Source organism: Lissotriton helveticus, chromosome 6, assembly GCF_964261635.1.
Source record: "Lissotriton helveticus chromosome 6, aLisHel1.1, whole genome shotgun sequence".
NCBI lineage: Eukaryota > Metazoa > Chordata > Amphibia > Caudata > Salamandridae > Lissotriton > Lissotriton helveticus.
Genome location: NC_136067.1, coordinates 1072664573 through 1072689760, shown reverse-complemented (window position 1 = coordinate 1072689760; position 25188 = coordinate 1072664573). Strand labels below are relative to the sequence as shown.

Genomic DNA, 25188 nt, shown 5'->3' with positions numbered 1-25188 from the left:
TGTGTGCCAACAACCTTGGACCTCATGTTATCGATACATTGCGGTGGTCCATGGCTGTAATAACATTTTCTAACTATGTGCAGTGCGTTCATTATTACACCAATGATATATTGATTGCAGGCAATACAAAATACTTACATTTAATGCAGCATGTAGTTCATAAAAAATATGTGACACTTAAGTGTGTATTGTGATCTTTGTTGGCAAGGATAAAGTGATGGGGGAGGCTGCGAGGAGCATGTGACACCGCAGGACAGACAGCGACATGCTCTTTTTTACAGTACTTTTAGAACAATAAACAAGGTGGAAAGATTAAAGGAAAATGGAGAGAGAAGACCGTAAGAAAACTGCAGAGTACTTGTTGCACATCTCTGTAGCGTTCACAGACAATGTCTAAGTCTGCAGGGGCTTTTCTCAAAGTGGAGCACAATACAGGCTGTTAGGCTCAAGCAAACTAGTCAGGCAAGCTGCGCATATTGTAAATATCACGCTCGGTTGCCATTGTTTATAAAGAAATGAAGCGCTCGAGTGGGGCGAGGTGCACATTTTGTAAAAAAAGGCGTGTGTGCCATTGACTGCTACTCTGAGGAAAAGAAACGTGCATGGCCGCTATTGTTAAAGCATGCCGCACTGGCCAAAGAAATAAACATGTAGATGAAAAGGTGCAAGTTGGGCGAGCCGCCCATTTGTAAAATATTGTGCGGCTGCCATTGCTAAATTAAAATATAAAAGTGTGCGTTAATAAAAAAATTTAAAGCGGGCGATCCTTGCTGAAACCTAAAGAGCAGCGCCCGGAGGCAGGCGGAAATGGGGAGTGGAAAAGTAGACACTGTTGCAGGAATGCATTTTGTGCCTGCAAAATGTGAAAATCATTCAAGAAAATAGTGCTCACAGACTGTAAATAAAACATACTGAGTAACAACACACGTAAGAGGGCTAGTCTTCATAGGAGGTTACAAAAGGAGAAAAGGCGGTACTAAGGAGGGACTACTAAGCCTATTCATGAATCAAAAGCAACAATTTAGAGAGGACAGAAAGGGGAGCCAATTGCAAACATAGGTGGAAAATGGTCAGAGCTTCAAGGCCATACCTTAATACAGCATGTCTCAAAGAGACAGCGTTAGCACTGCCTAAGCGAGACCTTTAAAACAATGACAGAAGGAACGTGAAAGCCCTGAGGAACATGGTTAGCAGGACAGGGAGCGGAAGTTTGCAGGGCAACTTCTTGATGCCCAAACAGTAAGTGAATAATGTAATCTTGAAAAAACAGCCCATCCAAGCAATGGCAGACTATGAAAAAGACCTGAGAGTCAACAACTGGAGGGGAGAGGGGTGCCTCAAAGGCCACTCTCTCTGAACTACGGCATGTGTACTTTTCGAGAGTACATGAAGTCTCTTTTCTGTAGCAAAATGTGAAAAGGGGATTGAGCTCTATTTACCGCTACCCCTAAATCTTTGTACAGAACATGTAATCCAGTCCCTGAAACGGACTCGAAGTAATCTGTTATTTACAACGACATACGTAGTTGCATTACTAGCAAAGATTTTCTAATATTATCACTTACCTTCTTCATCACCTTGAGGTTGCGTCTCCAGTGCTGGGGCTGAGGCATCATCTTAATAAAAGATAAAAGACTATTAAAGATGTGTATGTGTGTCTTGCAAGTGTATTAGTGCAGCTCAGATAAGGCACATTAGGAAATAATGCTTTCAGAAACAATAAGGCAAATGTGTACATAGATGGGTCATATTGGACATATTTCATTTAAAAACTCTGCATACTGTGAATTTTAGGTATAATTTCAAAGCATATTTTATACCATGGCACACGCTTTTGCTCCCATGCTAGCAATAGGAACAACATATTCAGACCCAGCTATACAGTAAGTCACACTTCATAGCTAAAAATAAAGGACAACAAGGCAACACTACGCACACGCCATGGCGGAGCAAAGTTGCCTGCCACCCGCCTCCCTCCCGCCCTCTTGTAAAATTAATCAAAACGACTAACCTGATATGCGGCGTCCCGGTGCTCCCTCTTCCTAGTTTCTCGACACTTCTTCCTGACAAATGCGCAGTCGTTTTAATTAATTTTACAATGTTTAAAATCATTTTAAGGGCATTTACAAAAGGGCGGGAGGGAGGCGGGCGGCGGATAGTGGGGCTACGCAAAGTGTGTGGGTGGGCGTAGATTTCCCCCCACTTCGTGGTGCTTCTCTCAGCCCCACTACGCCCACCACGCCCACTACACCCAGGGTTAATACGAATAAGGAAATGAACTGCGGAGTCAGTCCATGTGTACGGCATAGGTTGATCAACATATTAAGTAGCGCGATGCTCGATAGAAATACGATGAAAGTATGGGTATTGTTTCTAGGAGAAGTAACAATATTGGCTGGGTTAGGGCATAGATATATTAAGAACGTTATGTCCAGTAATGACAATATAAATATTAGATTTACATTGTCATTACTGGACATAACGTTCTTAATATATCTATGCCCTAACCCAGCCAATATTGTTACTTCTCCTAGAAACAGGGACGTGAGTCCCAGGCTCTCCACACCACTGGAGTCAAGCTATCCAGGCTGATGAAGGCTGATAGCCAGAAACCAGTCCTTGGATGCTTGATTCCGGTCTGGGAAAGACATGGTTTGGTAGTTCGGACTGGACTGTTCCCATGAGGCACAGGGTCAGAGCTGATTTGCATATAGCCAGTGTCTAACCCAGGGTGGTGTGGAGTGCAAAAAAACGATGGATTTAGGCCCAGATCCTTGTACTGGGGTGAATGTATGACATTGTTCTACATTCTGTCCATCAACTGTGTTTTTTTTTTTTAAATAAAGGACAGCACGTGAGAGAGAGTGAAAAGAGAAGGTGAGAGGACAGTAGAGAACGTATAGCGTGCACCACAGGGCAATACGGAGCAGACAAGTGCTTGTGGAGAGCAAGAGAAAGAGGGGCCTTCTGTCTTTAATGCCTTCCTTCCTGACAGTGAGTGACGAGAGAAATATCAGTGGCGGCTCCTCTTCTTTGGCGGAGGAGCTTCGCCTCACTGCTTCCAATCAGTGTGAGAAGAGGAAACATGATAATAATTTTCAGTTATTATCATGTTATCTTTCCTTTGCGGGCAGGAGGGTGGGCGGGGCTGCTCTGCACATGAAGCAGGTTAGGGGTGGAGAGGTTTGCCCACTCAAGTGCGCAATGATTGTTTGCTCAGGCCGCCCAAAGCAGATATTCGCACTTCTCTGTTCTCCCAGCAGGCTGCATTACAGCCTGCATGGAGAACATGCCCACGCCTACAGCCCCTGGATGAGCGCTGTGTCACGACGCTCAGACCAATCACAACGCTCTATTGGAACGTTGTGATTGGCTTAGGGGTGGGAGCCTGGCTGCCTGCTTCCTGTTCCTGGAAGCGGACTCAGGAGAGCAGGAGCACGGCAGATGAAGGTTCGAACCTCGAGCTGTTTTTTCATTTCTAATCCCGCTCCCTCTATGTGACACCCACCTTCGAGCCCCCTGTGACACCTCCAGCGGCCACAGCACTCCCCACCCGCGAGCGATGCCGGCCCTACTATATGCCTTTACAAAGCGTGCTTTAGATCACATGCCATTACAACACGTTTGTTACAACGACCACATTGTTACATCGCAAACCATTACATTGCAAGTCGTTGCTGTAGGGGACGTCCTGGACTTAGGAATAGTATAAGTCATTGTAATGACTTGCAATGTATTGGTTCGCGTTGTAACAAAGTGGTCTTTGTAATGACCGTGTTGTAAGGACATGTGATATAAAGCATGCGTTGTAAACACTGTTTCCCTGCCGGCTGCCCCTGAAATAGATGTATATATTTTGCTCATTGTGTTCCAAAGTATCCCTTTCAAAATTCACCCAGCATTAGAAACTTCTAATCGCTTCTCATCAGTGGTGGCTCTTCCGCTATGGCGGATGAGCGTCGCCCCACTGCTTTCAAGCAGTGCGAGAAGAGGAAACATTACATTATAATAACTTTCAGTTGTTATCATGTTATGTGGCCTTTACGGGCGGGAGGGTTGATGAGGTTTCTCTGTTCACGGAGCAGGGCAGGGGTGGAGTGATTTACCCACTAAAGTGTGCAATGACTGTTTAGTCGGCCCTCTCAGGCCGCCCAAAGCAGTCATGCACACTTCCCTGTTCTCCATGCAAGCTGCATTACCGTCTGCATGGAGAACATGCCCATCCCTACAGCTCTCAGACCAATCACAATGGTCTGAGGACTTTGGAGCATTACGATTGGCTTAGGGGTGGGAGCCTGCTTCCTCTTCCTGGATGTGGACTCAGGATAGCAGGAGCGTCCGGTTTGTCTCTCCTGTCTTGTTGCCCTTCTGCAGCTGGTCTTCGGACTCACATGAGGTGGTTCCTCTGTGTCGTCCTTTGTCTTCCGGGCCAGTAGGTGGGCTGGTGGTTCAGTTGGGTGTTACCTCCCTTCCTGGTTCAGTGGTTCTTGGTTCCTCTTTGGTGACCTGTGGCTTGGTCTTCTTCGGTCCCGTCTATTTCGCCCTGTGGTCGGCCTTCACGTTTGTGGTTGTCGGTGTTGCCCTTGGTGTGGGTTTTTAGGGCAGGCTCTTACCTGTTGGCCCTGTTTGATGGCTTTGGGGGATTTGCCTCTACCCGCTCTTGATACTGTGCCCTGGTCTAGTTCAGAGTCTTGCTTTTGTTGGCCTCATTTTGGTGGGGGAGGAGTGTGCTTTCCAGGGTTCTGCCCTCTGGTTCTACCCCTGCCATCGCCTGTCCTGTTGGGGTCTGTGTGTTTCTGCCTGGTCCTTCTGGTTGGTCTTCAGGCAGCTGATGTTCTGGTGCTTGTCGTTTCTGCTTCCATCTGGCTGCCTTTGTTGGGCAGGGTGCCGGGTTTGTGTCCTGGTGTCACCTGCGTTTGGGGTGGTTGCCTCTATCCTGGCCTGTAGGTCTGTCCCTGTGTCCTCTGCTCCTTCTCCTGGTTTGGGTGGTGTGGGCTGTTGTCAGGTGGTTGGTGCTGGCGGTTTCTGGCCTATGGTCCTCCTCTGGGAGTTTTCAGTGGTGGTGTCCTCTGGGCTCACTGGTGGCCGGGTCTGTTAGGTTGTGGGGGGCTTGCTTTTGGTGGGAAACATCTTTTACAACGCAACTTTTACCATGCAGTGCCTTTACGATGCAACTTTTACAACGCAAACGATTACAACGCATTGCGTTGGGGGCGCTCTAGGATAGGGAATACGTTTAATTTACTATCCAACACCTTCCCTAGTGTCCACGGGGACTGGAGTTGGAATAGTAAATTAAACTATTCACTATCCAGCACCCCAAAGCGCTATGCGTTGTAAAGGTTTGCGTTGTAAAAACCGTGTTACAAAGGCAGGCGTGGTAAAAGCATGCGTTGTAATGTCATACATCCGCTTTTGGTAGCTGCTCCCTCTCTTCTTAGTTTGCTCTGTGTGGGCCTGTTCTTGGTTGGTCCTCTGTCGGCTGGCCCTTTCCACTTGTGTCTGGGCTGGCCTCTGTGGGCCTCCCTGGGTGTGTGGGGTTGGTCCTGTGGTTGGTTGTGTCACCCGCTTGTCTCCTGCTTTGGGCTAAGCCTGTTGGGTCTTTCCTTGCTTTCCCTCGGCTCTCTGGTGAGGTTGTTGTGGGGTTTTTTCCCGGTGGTGATGGGCACTCTTCCCTTGTTTGCGCAGGGTCGCTTTCTGTCGGTTTTGTGTGTGATGTTCCTGGGCTTGGTGGCTTTCTTGCGGGATGGCACCCTTCTGGGCTTTGGGCCCTGTGAGTGTTTCCGCTGTTCTGGTCTGCCTTGTGCTGGTTGTTTTGGGAGTCAGGTTGCTTAGGACCCTCTGGGGGTTCGCTTTTGTGCTTGGGGTATCTGTAGTTTGCCTCCTTTTTGGCCGTGGCTGGTTGTCTTTGCCTTGTCACCTTAAAGGCTGGCTCCCTTCCGCTTGCTGCTTATAGTGATTGGGTCGGTGGGGCGTGGATGCCCTGTTTTTTTTTCTATGGTTGTTTTTCTTCCTTGGGCTGCTGGTGCATTCTGCTTCTGCAGTGCTGGTCCTTCTGGTCCTTGGTGGTGATCCCTGTTAGTGTGGCCCTGGCTTACCGGTGGTCTCCTTGGGTCTTCTTCCATTTGTGACCTCTTCGCTGTCCTCTGTTGCTTCTTTGGCATGTGCTCCTCCTCTGTTGAAGATTCAAGGGTGTTCCCAGTGTGGGTAGGCTGCTTTCTGGGTGTTAGCATTGTGGGTTGGCATGCTTTTTTGTTTGCCTTGGTCACCTCCTGCGTATTTAGGGGGGTGCCACCCTTTTTTTTTGGTTGGGGGCATTGAGGTCTGTGTGCTCCTGCCTGTGTTTTTCCTGCGGTTCTCTTGTTGCTTCGCTTGTGGTGCTGCTTTTTGGTGTGGTGTCCTGGGTGTTCTTGGGGGTTTGGAAGGCTGAGTTTCTCGATTTGGTATGTTCCACAAGCAGGGAATGGGACTGGCACTGGAGGGACCTGGAGGTAATGCCCTATTGCTTACCAGTAATCTTCATTACTCCTGGTCCCATTGTCCACGTCCCATTCCTTATGACCCTCCCGGCTTTCCTGTTGGTGGCTTGGAATTTCTGGCGGAATGCTGGGTAGGTACTGGTTAGGTACTCCCAGTAAGAGGGGGTGGGGTTAGGGGTCCCAGCATTCTCCTGTTCTTTTTTCTGTCAGGGAGATAGTCACCTCCACATGTAAGGAATGGGACGGGTACAACGGGACCAGGAGTAATGAAGATTACCGGTAAGTTAAAGGGCAATTACAGACAGTACATTTTCTATTCAAATGGCCACTAAATTTGCATAGACATGGTTTTGCTGATAAGACTATATAGTGCACGAATGATAATGTGTGGAATTCGGGTTTTAGTGATTTTTTATTATTTGTGCCTCACCAAGTAAAGTTTCTTGCTTTGTTTGGATCCTATCAAAATATTTGTTCTTGTGTAAAAGTAAAAATCAAATGCAACCTCCCATATGGCTAGAAGATTCATTGGGAGATATAACCTGTCCCCAGACCTTGCTTTAAAAACAGCAACATTGGAAGATGGAATAGAGGAAGGCTATTTCCAGTAGTTGCCCAGCCCAAGTCATGTAGATTTTTACCATAGGCAAACTACTGGATCTTCTGGGTGCTGTGTAAGCTCAGAATATTAATAAGACCATTTCTATATGATTGCAGTTTCTCAGTAGACCATATATTGACCCAATAATGTATAGGCCTCAGTCCAGCCAGCTCTGAGACAGACTTGAGCTGGAGATCTAATCTGAGGGGGACTAAGGGGGTACATCCTCCCATATGCACAAGAGCTCTTATAAATTGTACTCACTAACTCCCAGGGAGTCTATAGAGGAGTGTCTCAATAATTCCGCACCATAAAGGATTGCACTCTTACCTTGAGCGTTGAATAGCTTCACTCCTGGGAGAAAACGGTACCAGGGGGCCCTCTTGGTGAATCTGTGGATGGCCACGGCCCAGTAGTCTATCAAAAGTGAGTTCTTGGAAATTGATGGGGTCCACAATCTAAAATCAGACAAGCTCATCCCCAGATACTCGAACTCCTAAAACCCCCTCCTAAGCTTCTCTCCTCAAACTGATATTTCCTCTAGCCCTCTTCACTTTACAATAAATCGTCTGCTTCTGTTTACGTGCCTTAGCTTCAAGACCGCATGGCTCGTAGAACAGATTCAATCTATCGACAAGGGTTTGCAAGCCAAACCTTGTCTTAGAAAGTAAAAAGTGTAAATTGCAAAGAAAAGGGTTGCAACCCTCTGGCCTGCTCGATTCAGAGAAATGTTTGCACAATTTATAAAAAAAATTCCAGACAACTATTAATTTTTAAAAGAAAAAGGGTTGGGGCCAAAATACAACCCTGACAAGTCCCTTTCTGTTAGTTTGCCACTGGGGCCCCAGAAAACCATTGCAAAATCTCCCTCATGGATGAGCACAATGATATTAAGCAAGTTGCAGAGAATTCCCAGCCTAAAAAGCAGTAGCGGCTGCTACCTGACCCGTGAGGTGGGGGGGCCTGAGGCGGGATAGGCGTGAAGTGGGGCAAAAAATAGGAAAACTAAACAAACAAAAAAACAATTACCTTAAACCCCCGCCGCCTCTCCTTCGTCCTCCATCCCTCTGACATCTTCTTGCACTCCCGGCCAGCAGCAGGAAGCACCCACCTTCCCAGCCTCTCCATAGGCAATCACAACGCTGCAGTGCAGCGTTGTGATTGATCCGAGCGCTATGGATCAGCGCTGAGACGGGGACTGGGAGGGTTTGCATGTTCCTCACCAGGCTGTCTAATGCAGCCTGGTGGGCAACATGCAAAGTGTGCAGGACTACTTAGGTTGGGCCTGATAGGGCCAACCAAGCAGTCCTGTGCACTTAAGGAGTGAAAAACACTCCTCTCCCTACTTCTCCAGCCTCACCCCTCCTGGGAGCCCCTGAAGTATATAGGAAAAATAAAATGATAATAACAACAGTTATTATCATTTTATTTTTCCTTTTTTTCAGTGAGGCAATGCCTCAGTGGAAGAGGCGCCACTGCCAAAAAGTACCTCCCATAGTTTCCATCTAGGGACAGATTGAAAGCAGATCGAAGGTCAACAAATGCAACAAAGAGTGCCCCCCCTGCCCCATCAAACACCACAGTCTTCCACTTTGTCATCAAAAAGCGAAAGACCTGATCAACTGTGCCGGTCTTAGATCTGAATCCAGCCTGCAGGTGGGAGATGATCTGGTTATCGTCAATGCAATCCAGTCTTTTTCTCAGAACCTACTTGAACCTACTTGTAAAGACTTTTTGTAGATGATCTAAAAGCCTAATAAGGCGGTAGTCAGCCGGAAGGTTAAGACTTTCTATTTTAATGTCTGGAACAATGTCAGCCCCTTTCCACATAGCAGGCACTGCAGCACCAGCCACCATTGTATTTAAAACCCCTTTAATATAAGGCACCAATATGTTTAAATCAGATCTAAGAAGATTGGACGGGATCTTATCCAATCTGAGTGCCTTACCCTGCTTCTGAGAAGAAACTGCAGCAGCTGTCTCAGCAACAGTTGAAACAACCTGTGAAGATGGCAACTCAAGACTAGACAACTCCTTCCTCATTGGTATTATGCACTGTATCCTGGTAAGGTGAGTGAGATACTCAAAGTGCACAACCCACTTGCTTGACTGGATAGACACTGCAGGCAAATTTCCTCCACCCTGACTCAATATCGGCCCAAATGATTTAAGATCTTTATTAATGGATGCTTCTAAAACGTCATCCCATTTTTAACTCTCCCAATTTTCTTTAGCTGATTTTATTGCAACCCTATAATGAATTCTAGACTCCCTGATCCCAGGCCTAGCTCCTTTCATTAGTGCTTTTATAAGATTAGTATTTTAAAATATTTGTACAGTTCCACGTTTTGTTGTGTGTTAAAAAAAAGGTAACCTCCCACATCCTTTCCTTTCAGAAGATTTGCCACATAGTTCTTTTTACAAAATCCTCTCAGTTTACAGTCATAGAAAGAAAAGTAAGCAACAATCTGTGTTAAAAGAATGGAGCATCTGTATTGCTCAATCAACTTCTGAACTCTAATATGGTTATTTAGTGAGTGATACAGCACCCCCCCTACCCACCCTGCACATTCTCTCAGCGTCTATGTGTGCCAGGGTTCCATGATGAATACTCTGCTGTCTCTTTTTTCATAAATGTCCCAACTAGCCCCCTCTTCCCTTATGTTCTTCTCTGTTGAATCTGCGTAGATGGCAGCCCACAGCTCTAAGCATTATGCTTCTTCCATGTTTACTTTTAAATTAAATGTGGCAACATTGACTTCTGGCTGCCAGAGTGTGGCAGTTGAGGTGCTATTGTTTCCCTTTACATTCCTTTGTAAGGTCCAAGTATCTCATTGAGGCTCTTTCTATCTATCAATCTGTTTAATTTCCTGTAGTCTTTACCTATCAATGGCAAGATGGCTGCCATTCCAAGGTGTCTACACACTAACAGGAAGACAGAGACAGTGGGTTTTCACATAGCACATAAATCCCATAGCCAGGTGTACACAAATTCAAACTGGATTACACAGAATACCTCCATGAAAAAAAGAAAGTCCACAAGCAAAATGACTGAGAACACACCAGTTTTGATTTAAAAAAGTCATGTTGTAGATTTATTTGACAAGGTAATGGGTTAACATACGGGAGATCCAAGTGCAACCAGTGATGATATGACTTAAGCAGGATGTCTGCCTGAGTAGTCAATGTGGAGCAGGAATACACAACATCTAGTGTGGAACATTTGGGAGTTTACCCCACATCTGGACCCCATAGTCCAGGGAAGGAGCTCTCACATAGCGGCGGAGCATTACCAAGAAAGCCCCCAGTTGCTCAGGCTTAAGCTGCAGAGAATCATCCAAAGAGGCTGACCCTTAGACCCATGAAGTATTTATAGAAATACACCCATCTCTGAAGTGACCAAATTGAAGGGGTGTAGCTTGCCCCTCCACCACCCCCCTACCTCCATCCTGCCTCAAAGGGGATGAAGTATGTGGTGAAGGTGTCCAGTCTGGTAGGTGAATGATGCACTAAGCTGATGCCTGTCCATGGTGTTGCCCTGCGTGTGACACAGGCTTACACATTCCGTCAGACCCCAAACTTTACAGGAATGCTTTGGAACCCTCACCCTACCTTTTCGTTGCACTTGGTTCAAATTCTTGCTCACCCTTCTCAAACACTGAACAGCATGTGACAGTGGACCAAGACACTATGCATTAATACACCCTGAAGGGGTACTGACTTTGCAGTAAATTTCTGTGGTCCTACTTCAATATATGGAAAATGGTCATTAGTTCAACAAGCACAGCTCCCTTAGCATCTCCGCTCTGAGAAGCCTTTAAGAGTGAAGTTCACTGTTGTGCTCCTGAATTTAGCTTCAATGGTTTTCAGCTGACAAAGAATAATACTTCCAGTAAAGTATTTATTTGAATGTATGGAAGTAAAACTAGTTGGAAAGCAACACAGCACTATACAAGCTATGGAAAATGGAACTTGTGATGGTGTAGGTTTGGTGGAAGAGGTTATTGGGGTAGAGAGCTGAGGTGTTGTAAGAGGGTGGATGCAAGGCATCTTGAAAAAATCAGTTTCAATTCTTTAATGAATTTCATTAGGGGCAAGGTGGATATGCACAGGGATGACATTCTGGTTCCTAGGGTGTTGTTTAAAGATGACACTTTTTGACCTGGAGCCTATAGATTTCATAATGTAATATTTTGAACAGACCTCACAAGATGATGAGGTGGGTTGCAATTTGAAGGACACAGTAAAAGGGATCAGTGTCATTCTGGAGAGGCTATAAAAATGTGCAGCTGCAATTGGGGTATTGTGGTAGTCTTGGGGCCTGGATTATGGTTCTGAGATCTGATCTAGGTAAATAGGGTTTCTTTTTTAAAAATAAGATGTGTTGCTATATACCACAGGATCTGGGTTTTCTTGGCACTGAAGAAGTTGAAGGCACTGGCGATGTTCAATTAATGCTAGGAAAAGAAGGTTAATGATTGTGACAGGGCCCTGGACTTGACCTCACCTTGTTTGTTGCTGGTGGTGATGAGTTTCAGTTCTATTTTAGCTAGGGTAGGATTGAGGTTGACAAATAACATCCAGACTTTGGAAAGAAGACATTCCTTTAGTCAATAAATGACACTGGTTGATGCGGCTTTCACCTCGAAAAGGTGTTGACTGTCCTCATTTTTGCCTAAGACTATACAGAGAACCTCATTTAGTGGTGGAAGCACACAAAAAAGGATTCATCCTTTTGGCAAACCGGAAGTTACTTCAATTCTATGAAAAATGATATATGCCAGTTGCATTAAGCGGTAGCAGTCAGAAAAGTAATGGGTGAACCAGAAGAGCACAATGACAATGTATCGCATAAGGGGAAAAAAATGATGTGGGAATGACACTGTGCACCACTTGAACTGGCTTGTTTGGATTCCACAGAATGACCTGCACCTGGATTGGATATCATGCAGGAGATTCTTGTTAAACAATTAAAGTCTCCTTTCCATTCACAATAGCCAAGCTGCTTGGAAGTGTTAATTGGGAAATATTCTTTCAACAAGGTTTTTACGACGTTGTGCATTTATCACAGATTTGTTTACCACACGTTTTTACCACATATATGCCTTTATAATGCAAGTAAACAGCGTTAACAACGCATGCAAAACAACGCATGGCGTTACAACGCGGTCGTTAGAACGACAGCGTTGTTATTTCGCATACCAATACAACCCAAGTCGAAACAACGACTTGCGTTGTAAGGGGCAGAAGGTGTTGGATTTAAAATCCAACACCTTCCCTACTGTCCGCACAGACTGGAGTTGGAATAGTAAATTAAACTATTCCAATATCCAGTGCCCCTTCCCACGTAAGTCGCTGTTCCGACTTGCATTGTAACGGTATGAAAACTAACAACACTGTTCTTGTAATGACCATGTTATAACGCCATGCATTGTAAACGCATGCGAAATAAGGTGGCATATTCAACAATGCATGCATTTACGATAGGTTGAGGGGTGTGGGGATCTCTCCCCACAAATACATGTGCATATATATACATATATATATATATATATATATACACTGAAAAAACCATAGGTTTCAAGGAAGTTATAGTTAGCTGGACATTTTACTCGTACAAAACCTTTGAAATTCCACCGTTAAAGTTAGTTCAGCTAACTATAACTTCAGCGCCCGCAATGCACTGCTGATGACGTCACATATTACATTACTCATGACATGGTCAGTGACATCACTGATGACATCTCAAATGACATCACTGATGACATCATCATTGTGATAGAGTGGCAGAGCTCCTCTCTCCCTAATATAACTTTTGTTTTACACCCTCAAAGAAACAAACTAACATTTTCAAAACAATTGACATACCAATACCAGTTACAGCACACCTATTCAGTAATTCAAAGATCTACACACACATCCACTCATTCACCAATAGTCCCTATACAGTCACTCATACATGTACTCGCTCATCATATGTACTCATACACCTATACATCCTGTTACACTCCACCACTCATCCATAGAGTTACTCACACACATAGTCACACATGCAAACAAAGTATCAAACATCCATTTACTTGAATATACAGTTATATACACACTACCACACTTACTTCTACAGAAACTTACACATATTTACTCTCTTAAACAATCACTTATAGAAACACCTACTTATTTGAACAGGAACTCTTCCAACCTCTCACTCTCACATACACTCACTAAATATACACCAATACTCACATACTAGCACTAGTTTAAAACATATGTAGTTACTCATAAAGACACTATTGAGACAGTCATTCACTCACTAACAAACCCATACACACACTCATCCACCTATACAGTCCTGCACACATGCTGTCTTCAACACATACAAACAGTGAGTCACTCATTCATGCATCTATGCACTAAGTAATACCCCCCACTGAACCAAACAGACACTCATACTGATACTCAAAAAACCAACTAATAAGCCATTTAGACACTCATGTACTACTCACCAACCCATGCAGTCACTTATACACAAAGCGAGAGACTGATACAGAAATTTACATATTTAAACATCACTCACTAACCCATGTATTCACTAAAATACATTTGATCAGTCAGTTATATCAATTTTACAACAAAAATAACCATTTAGACACGTATATACCCATTTATTCTCCCACCAACCTTGAGATAAACATATATAAAACATATTTAATTTTCAGAAAAACACACATTCACTGGATGATGTCATCAGTGATGTCATTTGAGATGTCATCAGTGATGTCATGAGTGATGTCACTGACCATGTCATGAGTGATGTAATATGTGACGTCATCAGCAGTGCATTGCGGGCATGCGAGTTATAGTTAGCTGAACTAAATATAACGGTGGAATTTCAATGGTTTTGTACGAGTGAAATGTCCAGCTAACTATAACGCCCCTGAAACCTATGGTTTTTTCAGTGAATGTATATATATATATATATATATATATATATATGTATATATATATATATATATATATATATATATATATATATATATATATATATATATATATATATATATATATATATATATATATATATATATGCTTGGGAATGGCATATGTTGTAAAAGCATATGCGTTCTAAAAAATGTGGCGTCAGAAATGCATTGCAAAGGCATGCAAAGTATTTCCCATTGTTGATCCATCATACAACCATGTGAATTAACCATATGCATTGTGAATCGTAGGACTGAACTTACAATGTTACAATTAATCTGCCACGTGACATATTTCTATAAAGTTATGTTGGAAGACATCAAATATTGATTTGTACCTGATTTTCCTCCCCCTTCTCGCTGTGGCAACCTCTCTGTCACTGACCCTGGAAAAATATATAAACAATTATGCAGGTAGAACAATACCTTAGGCAGAAAATGAATCCGACATAAACTCTAAAATAGCATCAGAGGACAACTATAGCTATCACAGTGCATAAAGGATCCATTTAAATTAATTTAAAAAAATGAGGGTATCTCCTTTCCATAGCTGACCTAATGGAATATCGATATTTCTGTGCCCATGAGTGAAAGAGTAGCCCCAGTTCCAGAGCCCACGGTAATTCTAAATTCCAAGTGTGTATATCAGCAGAGTAGTACACTCTGGCACCTGAGGCAACTACTGCTGGCAAGCGAGGCTTCATTATTTAACGATACAGCCTGCTTCAAAAACACACTGAAACTATGTAAATTTTAAGTAACCGGTACACGCCACTTTAATTACATCGCCAAGGACTTACTTTGAAATGTAACTAGCAACTTTCATGAAAGGTAATACATTATTTCTAACTAATCCAAATGGGCGCAAAAAGTATAGTTGCGACCAAGGTCTATAAGCGTATGTTGCAGCCAAGGGCTACAAGTGCTTTAAAGTCTGGATACAACTATTGAACATTATTCATGCTCTCACTCTCATTTTCACACAGTCATTTATGTATTCGATTATTTCTTTGGACATTAGCCATTATATGACAGGTTTAATTAATTCCATACATATGAATTCTGACTACCCTAAATCTGGACAATTTTTTTCTGTGGCAAATCTGCAGCTACATATGATGAACTACCCACCTGTGGGAAAATGCACATGCTGAAAAAGGGGGAACGCAACATACAGCAGGAAATAAGAGAAATTAAAACAGTTTATAGTGTTTTCTACCGTAATACATTGTTATGACGATTTCTCAGACAATTCATGTTTACACTCACTGCTATAAAAATTAAAACCCAGAAGAATTCAGAGAGTAACCACGACTTTGTCAATATTCCTCAACTACAAATCTGAATTTCTGTCTGTATTTCAGACATCCATCACTAAATTGCCTTATAATTCTTCTTATTAACTCCTCTGAAATGTGCCTATTCTACTTCCCTGCGTTCACCAACCTCTCATTCTAAATACCTCACTTCTCCTTCCCCCTGAAACACCCACAATCCCTCATCCAGAGCCAGAATTCTCAGAGTGATTTTTGATTCTTGAACTCTATTGCAGCACAGGTGCAAATTATCATCTTAAAAAACAAAAATCCATTTCCGCATTTGATTGAAAAATCTCACTTATGTAATTCTCAGGCAGAAGCTAAGATATGCAAATGCATTGAAGAATATTGGGTTTTTGATTGAAGGGGTGAAGACCGTTCTCAAGCAACAACCACAATCCCTATTAGGGTGAACCACAAAAGTCACTAAATTAACCTGTGCTTACCCCTCTGGTAGCTTGGCACAAAAGCATTCAGGTTTAACTTAGAGACAATGTGTAAAGTATTGATGTAGCATGCCAAAAGTAATAAAGTGAAAACATAGCTCAAGAAAAATTCGACACCAATTTATAAAATGAGAGTAACTTTTAATAAATAAATTGATGCCAGGCAGCAAAAATCACATCAGTAGAACCAGAGATATGTAATTTCAAAGTTGAAGGTAAATAGATCATCTAAAGCACAGAGCACCGTTCTAGACTGAGGGAAAGTCACAAGTTCAGGCCGACTGCAATGGAGCGTGGGCCGGATATAGGGACCATGTTAGTCCAGTTGAAAAAACGACCTTCTCAAAGTTCTGCACAAAGAGTCCAGTTTGCATTGGAGATGGCCGCAAGAAGAAGGGAGAGCGATGCTGATGGTCATCGCTGTAGTGCCAGAGTAAACCTTGTGTCGCGAACAGTCATCGCTGTAGCATGAAGATCCTGTCAGGCATTGTGCATGGTCGATGCTGGATCTGCACTGGCAATCACCATGGGCTGTTGTAGCGCAAAGTGCAGGTCTCACATTGCCAGTGGTCGCTGGCACTTGCTGCAGTACAAAGAGTCTGGTTCACCAGAGCCTTGCGTTGTCGGTCATATAACGTATTGAGTGACAGGCTCAGTGAAGCGAAGAACATGCTGAAAAAACCTTAAGGCACAAGAAAAATCGTTCTGGCCTGCAGAACAAGATAGATGATGCGAAAATGAAAGGTGTACTTCATCTATTTGGAATAAACCACCTCAGAATGCACCAGTAATAAGGAAAATTGAGATATCTGGATACTGATGCACGAACCTACATTGAGAGTGTCCCGTTATGAGTTCTGAGGAGAACACTCCAAATATCATTGGACATGTCAACAGTGTTTAACACCAGAAAGCGCAGGAGAATGAGAGTACTGTAACACAGGGAACAGAAAAATATGATTGAAATAATAGGTCCCTGTCACTAGCCAGTCTGCACACACAAAAGTGTGAGATCCTCTGGTACAAGCCCAATAGGCAGGAGCGAATTGAAAGAAACAACGTGTAGTAGCTTCTATTGGCTGATAAAATTCAGAACCAGGATACATGCATTGTTTTCTTCTGACACAGAATATGAATTGTTCCATTTGTGTATTTGTATATGTATTAGTTATTTTTTTTATAAAACAAAATTTGTTAAATATATTGTGGGTTAACAGCGCTGATGGGCTTCATGTAATGCTTGTCATATGTGTTGGTCAAATGTTTATGATTTTGTCATTTAAAAAGACTAAAAGTTTTCAGAAGATAAAGTGAATAAACGGTGGTGGCAATAATTCTGTTGCTTGACCACAAAGATTAAAATTAAATGTGTTAAAGGATCATCAGTATTGGAAAGTTCAGTTTGGCTACTAACTTTCTAAAAGTGGAGTTTTCAGAATTATGACGTAAAATCCAACTTTACCATCAAAGAGCATTTTAAATTACAATTAATTTGAGACCAAACATGGCTTTCCTACCCATCCCCAATCAAAAGTAAGCAATTATTAAGCGTAATAAGGTAACCTGACGTTTTCCTATGGGAGAGGGAGTCCTTACAATAGTGAGCAACACATTTAAGAGTTGTTCAGTACCAGGACGTGTAAAACTTAAAATTGCATGTCCAACTTTTATAATACACTACATCCTGCCCTATGAGCTGTTTAGGGCTTACCTTAGGGGTGACTTATTTGTAATAAGAAGAAGGTTTAATCGTAGCAAAAAGTGTAGTTTGCCAAGTCATATTGGCAGTTTAAAACTGAACACAGGCTGTAGAGGCAGGCCTGGGACATATTTTAAAGGGGTACCTAAGTGTATGGCACAATAAGTGCTGTAGGCCCACTAGTAGCATTTAATTTATAGGCCTTGGGTACATGTAGTACCATTTTACTAGGGACTTATAAGTAAATTAAATGTACCAATTGGGTGGAAGCCAATTTTACCATGTTTAGAAGAGTGAGCGCAAACACTTTAGCACTGGTTAGCAGTGCCTGCTAAAGTGCATGTAGTCTCCAAGGCCAACACAAATGAATTTCAAGAAACTGGAGAGGAAAGCTAAAACGTTTGGGGTAAAAGCACATTGAGGCTGTCAGGTCTAAAAGGCTTACTCATCTTTTCTCCCAGGTATGTCTTCTCTCAAAATCCAACAAGCTATCAGCTTTGCAAACTGAGGACTTCTCACCCTCTTATGCCATGAATCCACCTCCCCCAAAACCATCTCAAAGTTGATTGGCTCTCATCAAGGGACAGAGACCAGTTTAAGATCCCTGCCCGGATCTTCAAAGCAATCTAAGACCGGAGCTCTGCTTACCTCATCATACCCTTCTCCTAGTACATTCAAATTAAATCACTGCGATCTGCCAATCTTCACATACTCGTGTACTCAACCTTCTTGTGCCTAAATAAATTTTACTCATTCTAAGTACGTGAGTGACCTTCTCCACTGGAACACCTTCTCCTGCAGCTGCTCATGACTCTTGTCACCTACCCCGTCAAGTTCACCCTAAAAACTTCCATAACTTAGAATGCTCATCTGCAAGGCCTCAAGGGATAGTCTACTGAACACCTTTGCTAGAGGTTTGTAAGACTAGGAAGGTTGGCTTGAGTTGAATGTCTGGTGCTGGGTCAGCCTTTGTGAACAGATTATCCAAAAGAGTGGGACCCGTCAGCTCTAATGCCCATTTCCCTTCCTAAAGCAGTGTCAAAAAGCATGCCAACTGAACAAATGAAGTCTAAAAAATGCAGTTATGTGTGCCAACAGCTGAGCTACAATTCACTTGTGCATTATTGATCACCTAAAGCCAGACGTGCAACCTCTCCAGTGTGTCGGTCTTCTTAGTTTTTCTAATCTTTTCAATTTCCCCTGATCGAGGGGAGAAGCCACACACACTACGGTTTAAGACAGAGGAAGACATGAATATTAATATTAATATTAAAATAAGCCCGTCTGCCTTCTTGTATGCTTTATTTGAACATTTATCAAGAAATACAGCTGATATTTTATACATATATCATGTCAGACTGAATTAACATAGCACAATTCTATTTATTGAACATAGTGTACTAATTTAGGTCCTGAAACATTTTAACATAAAGCATTGTCCTTTGGTGGTAGAAGGAGTGAGAAGAAAATATTACTTCAGTGGCTTAGCTGCACAATGAATAACACGAAAACCTGTACTCTGATCACACCATCCGCATTTGACCAAATCATGTGGTACTACGCTAATCATTTTTTTTCAATGTGCCTTACTTTGACAGAGTGTAAAGTCTTAAGAGGCACTTTAAAGGAATTAGTTTAGGATGTTTGTTGTGCTGTATAAAAAAATATCCGTGTATTGTTTCATACACAATAATCCAAAAACACTACTGCCCAAATATTTAGAGCACATGGCAAAGTAACTTTTTTTGGTCCACTCATAGCATTCCCACCAGTACATTTGCGATGGGGGATCGTTCATGTTTAAAAACGATTACTTTTAACAAATATCAATGCCCTGATATAATCCAATGTATTAAAATGAAACAAAAATGGCCAAGTAAATAACTGGTTTTAAATTGCAAGAGCTTTAATATATTTTAGTTGACGTTTACTGTGCAATTTAGAAGCTACATTTTTTGATGGCTCGTCCTGTGCTTTAGCTTTTAAGGACCAGCTCCTGTTTGGCTCTCCCTATGAATTTGCTGACTTGTCCGCCTTTATCATTCGCTCACTTACAGTTTAAGATAAGTTACTTAAACATATCCAAATGTTTTCCTAGCTGTCCCCTTATGTAGTGGTATTCATGGCCCACATGTCAGTCCCACACTTCATTATCTGTGTGAACCACCATTACTCATTAATATCATATTTGCACTGCTTCTGTTCAAAATGTTGTGGATGCCAAATGAGTATACCTATAAAAACAATTAAGTAAAGTGACCCTTTAGTAACCGTTTAAAAAACAGTAAGACATTTCAGAAGAGGTTGCTCATTCCTGCAATAATAGATAAACAAGTATTGCCATAACCAATACTTCTCACCTTTGGGACATACTGGCTTTGTCAACAGTTTTAGCCAAGCTGTACAGCAGCAAAGGTGCAGAATCGCAGCTTGCTTCTTTCCATTTCCTGCTGCAGTTAGTCCCACCCAGGAACATTCTGGAACAGGATGTCTTTGTTTGCTGTGCATGTGTGCATCGATGTAACAACTGGTAGAAAAGTTCAGGTATTACTCATGGGCAAAATTGGTTCCATGTTTGCAAGCTACACATGATTAGCAAATATTATGCCTAACCCAGGGCACAAGTCGAGGGTACACACAGGTAGACTGCATGTACCCACTCTTTCAACAGGGTGGGCACTGGCTACCCTGTCAAGAGGTAGAGTCCCACAGAAATATACAGAACTTGTCCCGGTGTCATTTTCAGACACTGAGACACAGTCGGCAGCACCTCCACAAAGTCTGCTTTACCTTCAGAGCAGCAATGTGCAGGCAGGGAGGGGGCTTATCAGATTCCAGCTGGGCCTATGAGAAAGGCCGAAGATAAGGATCTATCAGGCCTCCTTTTGTTGGAATGTTCTGCCTTTGAGCTATTGCCGAAATGCAATAGAGGGGACAGAAAGGCACACAACTTATCACTTCACAGGTACTTAAGAGAGACATGCTTTTGACTTTGGTCAGTCCCTGCAAAAAAGACATAGGGAAGCACTGCAAGAATGCCTGATGTGTTGGTCTGTCCCAGTATTTACACAAATATCAAATTTAAATACAACTATTTTGTTTTATTTCTTATGTAGTGCTTCTCATCCCAATGAAGGCTGTCAGAGTGCGTTACATCACCCTTTCACATTATACATTGACAATAAATCATATTTGTGTAAATCAATGTTCCAGATGTATTACATAAGACAGTAAGGGTTACAAGGTGCAGGAGCCACGTGTTCTTCATAGCTCACTGTGCTATATCAGAAGGATTCCAGTTTATGAACTCTGTCAGGTATTAGGGCTGGTCATAGCACTGAAACATCCCTAGTAGAAGTAGTCGATAACATAAGACTGGCCCTAGACAACGGGCAGTCAGCAATGCTGGTCTTATCCGATCCATTGGCTGCCTTTGATACCATCTGCCACATAACTTTAGTACAAAGGTTGCAGGAGATGGGAATCGGAGGCAAAGCCCTAAACTGGCTTAGAAACCACTTAAAAGTTCGATCTAGAACTGTGAAAATAGGCACACTAGTCTCCCATAGTTTGATGGTAGATAAGGGAGTCCCTCAGGGATGGATACTCAGACCCATGCTTTTTAATATTTATGTTACACCTCTGGCAAGGATAATCAGATCGTATGGATTTGATGTAGTTTCGTATGCAGATGACACACAGCTGTTAATCACTCTTGTAACTAATCCAGTAGACACCTGAACTAGATTCAAAAGCGGCTTGATTAAAATAAACACCTGGATGCAAACTAACCATCTTCAGCTAATCGCAAGTAAGAACGAGATAATACTAATTGGAAAGGTACATACATTTTGGTCTAATGATTGATGGCCAGCGAACCTAGGCCTCTGTCCATCCCCCTTAGCCCATAGTAAACCTTGGTGTAAAAATAGACGATAAGCTCTCTATGAAGGACCAGGTAGATCATGTCCTGTCCACTTGCTGTGGCGTTATGCGAACCCTGCATAAAATCTTAAAAATGGATTCCCTTGGAACCAAGCAATCACTTGTCCAGGGTCTAATAATTAGTTGTTTAAATTATGGAAACGCACTGATGACCTCCATTATTAAGAACTACATACCAGACTCCAGGTGCTGCAAAATACAGCTGCCAGACTGGTGTTAAATCTTCCATATCGGTCCCCATCAGCTCACAGCTGAAAATCCCTGCATTGGCTCTTAACCATGAAGCGTGTTCGTTTTAAGATCTCCTGCATGACACATAAGGTTTTGTATGGAAATCGGATGAGATATCTGGCCTAAACACTTAACTGGTATGTACCAAAAAATAATGTTAGGTCGGGGACAACATTTTTACTTAGCCCCATTTAGGATCCGTACCACCAGAAATGGCGGCAGAACCTTTTCCTACTTAGCTCCTCTTTTCTGGAATGAGCTACCAATGCACCCTTGAACTATTATAGATCACAGACTGTTCAGAAAGCAGCCTAAAACCTGGCTTTTTTAGGCATTGTTTCCTCTCTCCTATGCTGTGAATGATTCCCCTCCATCGAACCCGCTACAGCGCCATGTGGGTGATATGTGCGCTCAACAAATGCAAATAACATAACATAACTGCAAGTAACAAAAGGATCTATGTTAAAACCAGTAACCCACTTACTCATTTACATAAAATAAAAATCTGTCATCTGTGTGTCACATGATGTGTTTTACAGGAGACGTATTAACCCTGTATATTTAATATTTATTCATTTATAAAGCGCCCAAATCACCCGAAGGGGTATCTCCCCACTGGAAAACACTGTAGCAGATCGAACCGATACATCAAATTAAAACAGTACCGTTGTAAGAAGCCTTCTAAATTGAAGGCAATCGGGGTATTGCCGCAGATGGATAGGGAGTTGGTTCCAATAAAAGGGAGCTAGGTGAGAGAACGCTTTGCCCCCTAGGCGTGCCTTTTTGCACCGTGGTACAATCAGCTGGGATTTCGTACCTGAGCGTAGGGATCTGGGAGGCAGATATTGGGCAAGTTTTTCTACAAGGTAGCTGGTACCGCTGCCATTCAGGGCTCTCTGCACTATGCAGCACATCTTACATTTTATCCTTTTGCGCACCGGAAGCCAATGAAGTTGTTTTGACAGCGGGAAGGAGGCTGTTCTGGTGGGGTGGGGGGGCATTCAATTCTAAGCAAGCTGCAGTGTTTTGGACTACTTACAAACTGCTTAGCGAAGACTTATTAGCTGAGAACAGGAGGGCATTGCAGTAGTCCAGGTGGCTCAACACCAATGCCAGGATGAGGGTTTTCCACGTGTTCCCGAGGAAGAAAGGGAAATACCCTCCATAGGAGGCTTAAAACATGAACACAGGAGCCTGCAGTTGTTGCAGCGTGCTCCTTCATTTGTCAGTTTCTGATCTAGGCTTATGCCAAGGTTTTTACCTAGCTCCTCAGGCCACCAACTCGGGCACCACACCAATGGAGCATCTCCAAACAGCATGATCTCGGTTTTCCCCGCATTGAGCTGGAGAAGGTTGGTCCTCATCCAGCTGGCAATAACCATCATACCGTTCACGGAGGAAGGCTGAGCGTTGGGATTGTGTTTGTCAAAGGTGAGTAGTATCTGGGTGTCTGCAGCATATAAGATAGGTGTGAAACCCCGCTTCCTAAGTAATCCCGCCGCCAAGGGAGCAATATAAATGTTGAACAGAGTGGGGCTAAGACATGAGCCCTGGGGTACTCCCTTAGACAGCCGCATGATCTTGGACTGAAAGGGGCCTAAGTTGATTGTCTGAGTTCGGTGAGAGAGAAAACTCGACATCCATTGGTAGGCTAGCCCTTGGATTCCACATTCTCTGAGTCTCCTCAGCAGTATCTGGTGAGAGACCGTGTTGAAGGCAGCTGACAAATCAAGCAGCAGCAATAGTGCTGCTTGTCCAACGGAACCGCCTGATATTGTCGGTCACAGCGATCGGTGCTGTGCCAGGGCCTAAATCCCGACTGAGATGGATCTAAGCAGCCTGTAGCTTCAATATGGTCAGATAGATGCTTATTGATGTGTTTTTCCAGTACCTTGCTCAGGAGAGGTAACAGGGAAATTGGGCGATAGTTGGATAAGTCCTCCACTGGGGCCTTGTTGTACTTCCGGATGGGGATTAATTGTGCTGCCTTCCATTCAATCGGAATATGGCCCTCTCTCACCAAAAGACTTCAAATGGATCGGATGGGGAGGGATAGCTGGTTGGAGAGCACTGTGGTGGTCTTAGCTGGAATAACATCCAATGGGGAACCTGATTTAATTGTTTTCAGTAGTGATTCTACATCGCTCACGGCATGAGGAGGGCAGTTTTCTAGTGTCTGCACATTCAATATGACGTGAGGGTTGCAGAGTGTAGAATCGTGTTGATAGTTCCCAGCCGAGGTGATTTTGTCATAGATCAGATCAATTTTCTGTGTAAAATGTACGGCTAATTTGTTGCATAGTGCTTGTGTGCGGTTTGCCTCATTATACAAACCTTTGGGTTGGTGAAGGATTTGAATATTTTTGTTATTATTATTATAATCTTTATTGCTTGATTAATAAAAAATAAAATCATTGCAATTACAACATCTTCACATCTCATAATGTTAAAAACCGAAGTAATTAATTAGAAAATCATTGCAATCAAAACATCTTCCTGTCACATAATATGAAATCTGTACCATATATACTATTTACAAATGTACCAATAAAATCAGATCAAACCACCGAACATCGATAATTACAACAACATAATATTGCACATTTTCCATTTTAAAGTGACAGCGTGCTCGACATACTATTTCCCTATACATAAAGAAAAAATACTCTAAGAGAATACTTCAATAATTTCGACAGCGAAATATTACACATGTACATTTCAAAGTGCTACTGTGCAATAATTTCAACAACCATCATATTAAAACAAGGATAAAGTGCATCAAAGATTACTAAAACAGCGACATTTCTATTGTACATTTCTTACACAAGTTACATTTCAAAGTGCTAATGTGCAGTAATTGCAACGACCATCATAATAAAACAATAATAAAGTGCATCAAATATGACTATAACGGTGACACTTCTATTATTACATTTCAAATGATCACCCTAGCAACAAAGTCATTTGGTAGTAAGAATATAATCCAAATAGAGTGATTAGGTACCAAGGCCCTTAAAATAGTCGAGCTTCATCTTATTATATCAGATATTTTTCAACTGCCATTAAAAATGTAACCAATTGACATAAGAATGGAATCGAATCCCCAGATTGTGACATAAGTAAAGCCTGGTGAGCTGATCTGACCCCGCTTATCAAAAAATGTGGTTTCAGAACTGTACGTCGAAGGTTAATCAGCTTGGAGCACACACATACTATATGTACTAGTGTCTCTTTTGGCCATTCACAAAATCTACATTTAGAATCTGGCACTGCTTGATCCAAGGTTGAGTGCCCTCCTTTGTCGGATTTATTCCCATACGTGACCTTAAAAACATATTTTTTAACTTGGCTGAAAAAAAGCTGTCAGATACGGCTGGAAACGCAGGGATTGGTATGAATTAATCACATACCATGCATCATTTTTCTCTACTAATGCATCTTTATCCAATTTGAGCGATTCAGCTTTGATATGTTTTTTTAAGATTAACTTA

The 25188-nt window shown here is 42.6% G+C and overlaps 1 protein-coding gene across 4 annotated transcripts in view; it reads right to left on the bottom strand.

Moving 5' to 3' along the window:
- The window catches only part of SMOC2 (SPARC related modular calcium binding 2), a 1417970-nt gene that overhangs the window by 718554 nt on the left and 674228 nt on the right, over window positions 1–25188 (bottom strand). For all 4 annotated transcript variants that reach the window (XM_078648722.1, XM_078648720.1, XM_078648721.1 and 1 more), the window contains exons 5-6: window positions 14396–14443; window positions 1566–1616 (exon numbers count right to left, since the gene is read on the bottom strand). In XM_078648722.1, coding sequence (XP_078504848.1) covers window positions 1566–1616; window positions 14396–14443 — 99 coding nt within the window. The remainder of the gene's footprint in view (window positions 1–1565; window positions 1617–14395; window positions 14444–25188) is intronic.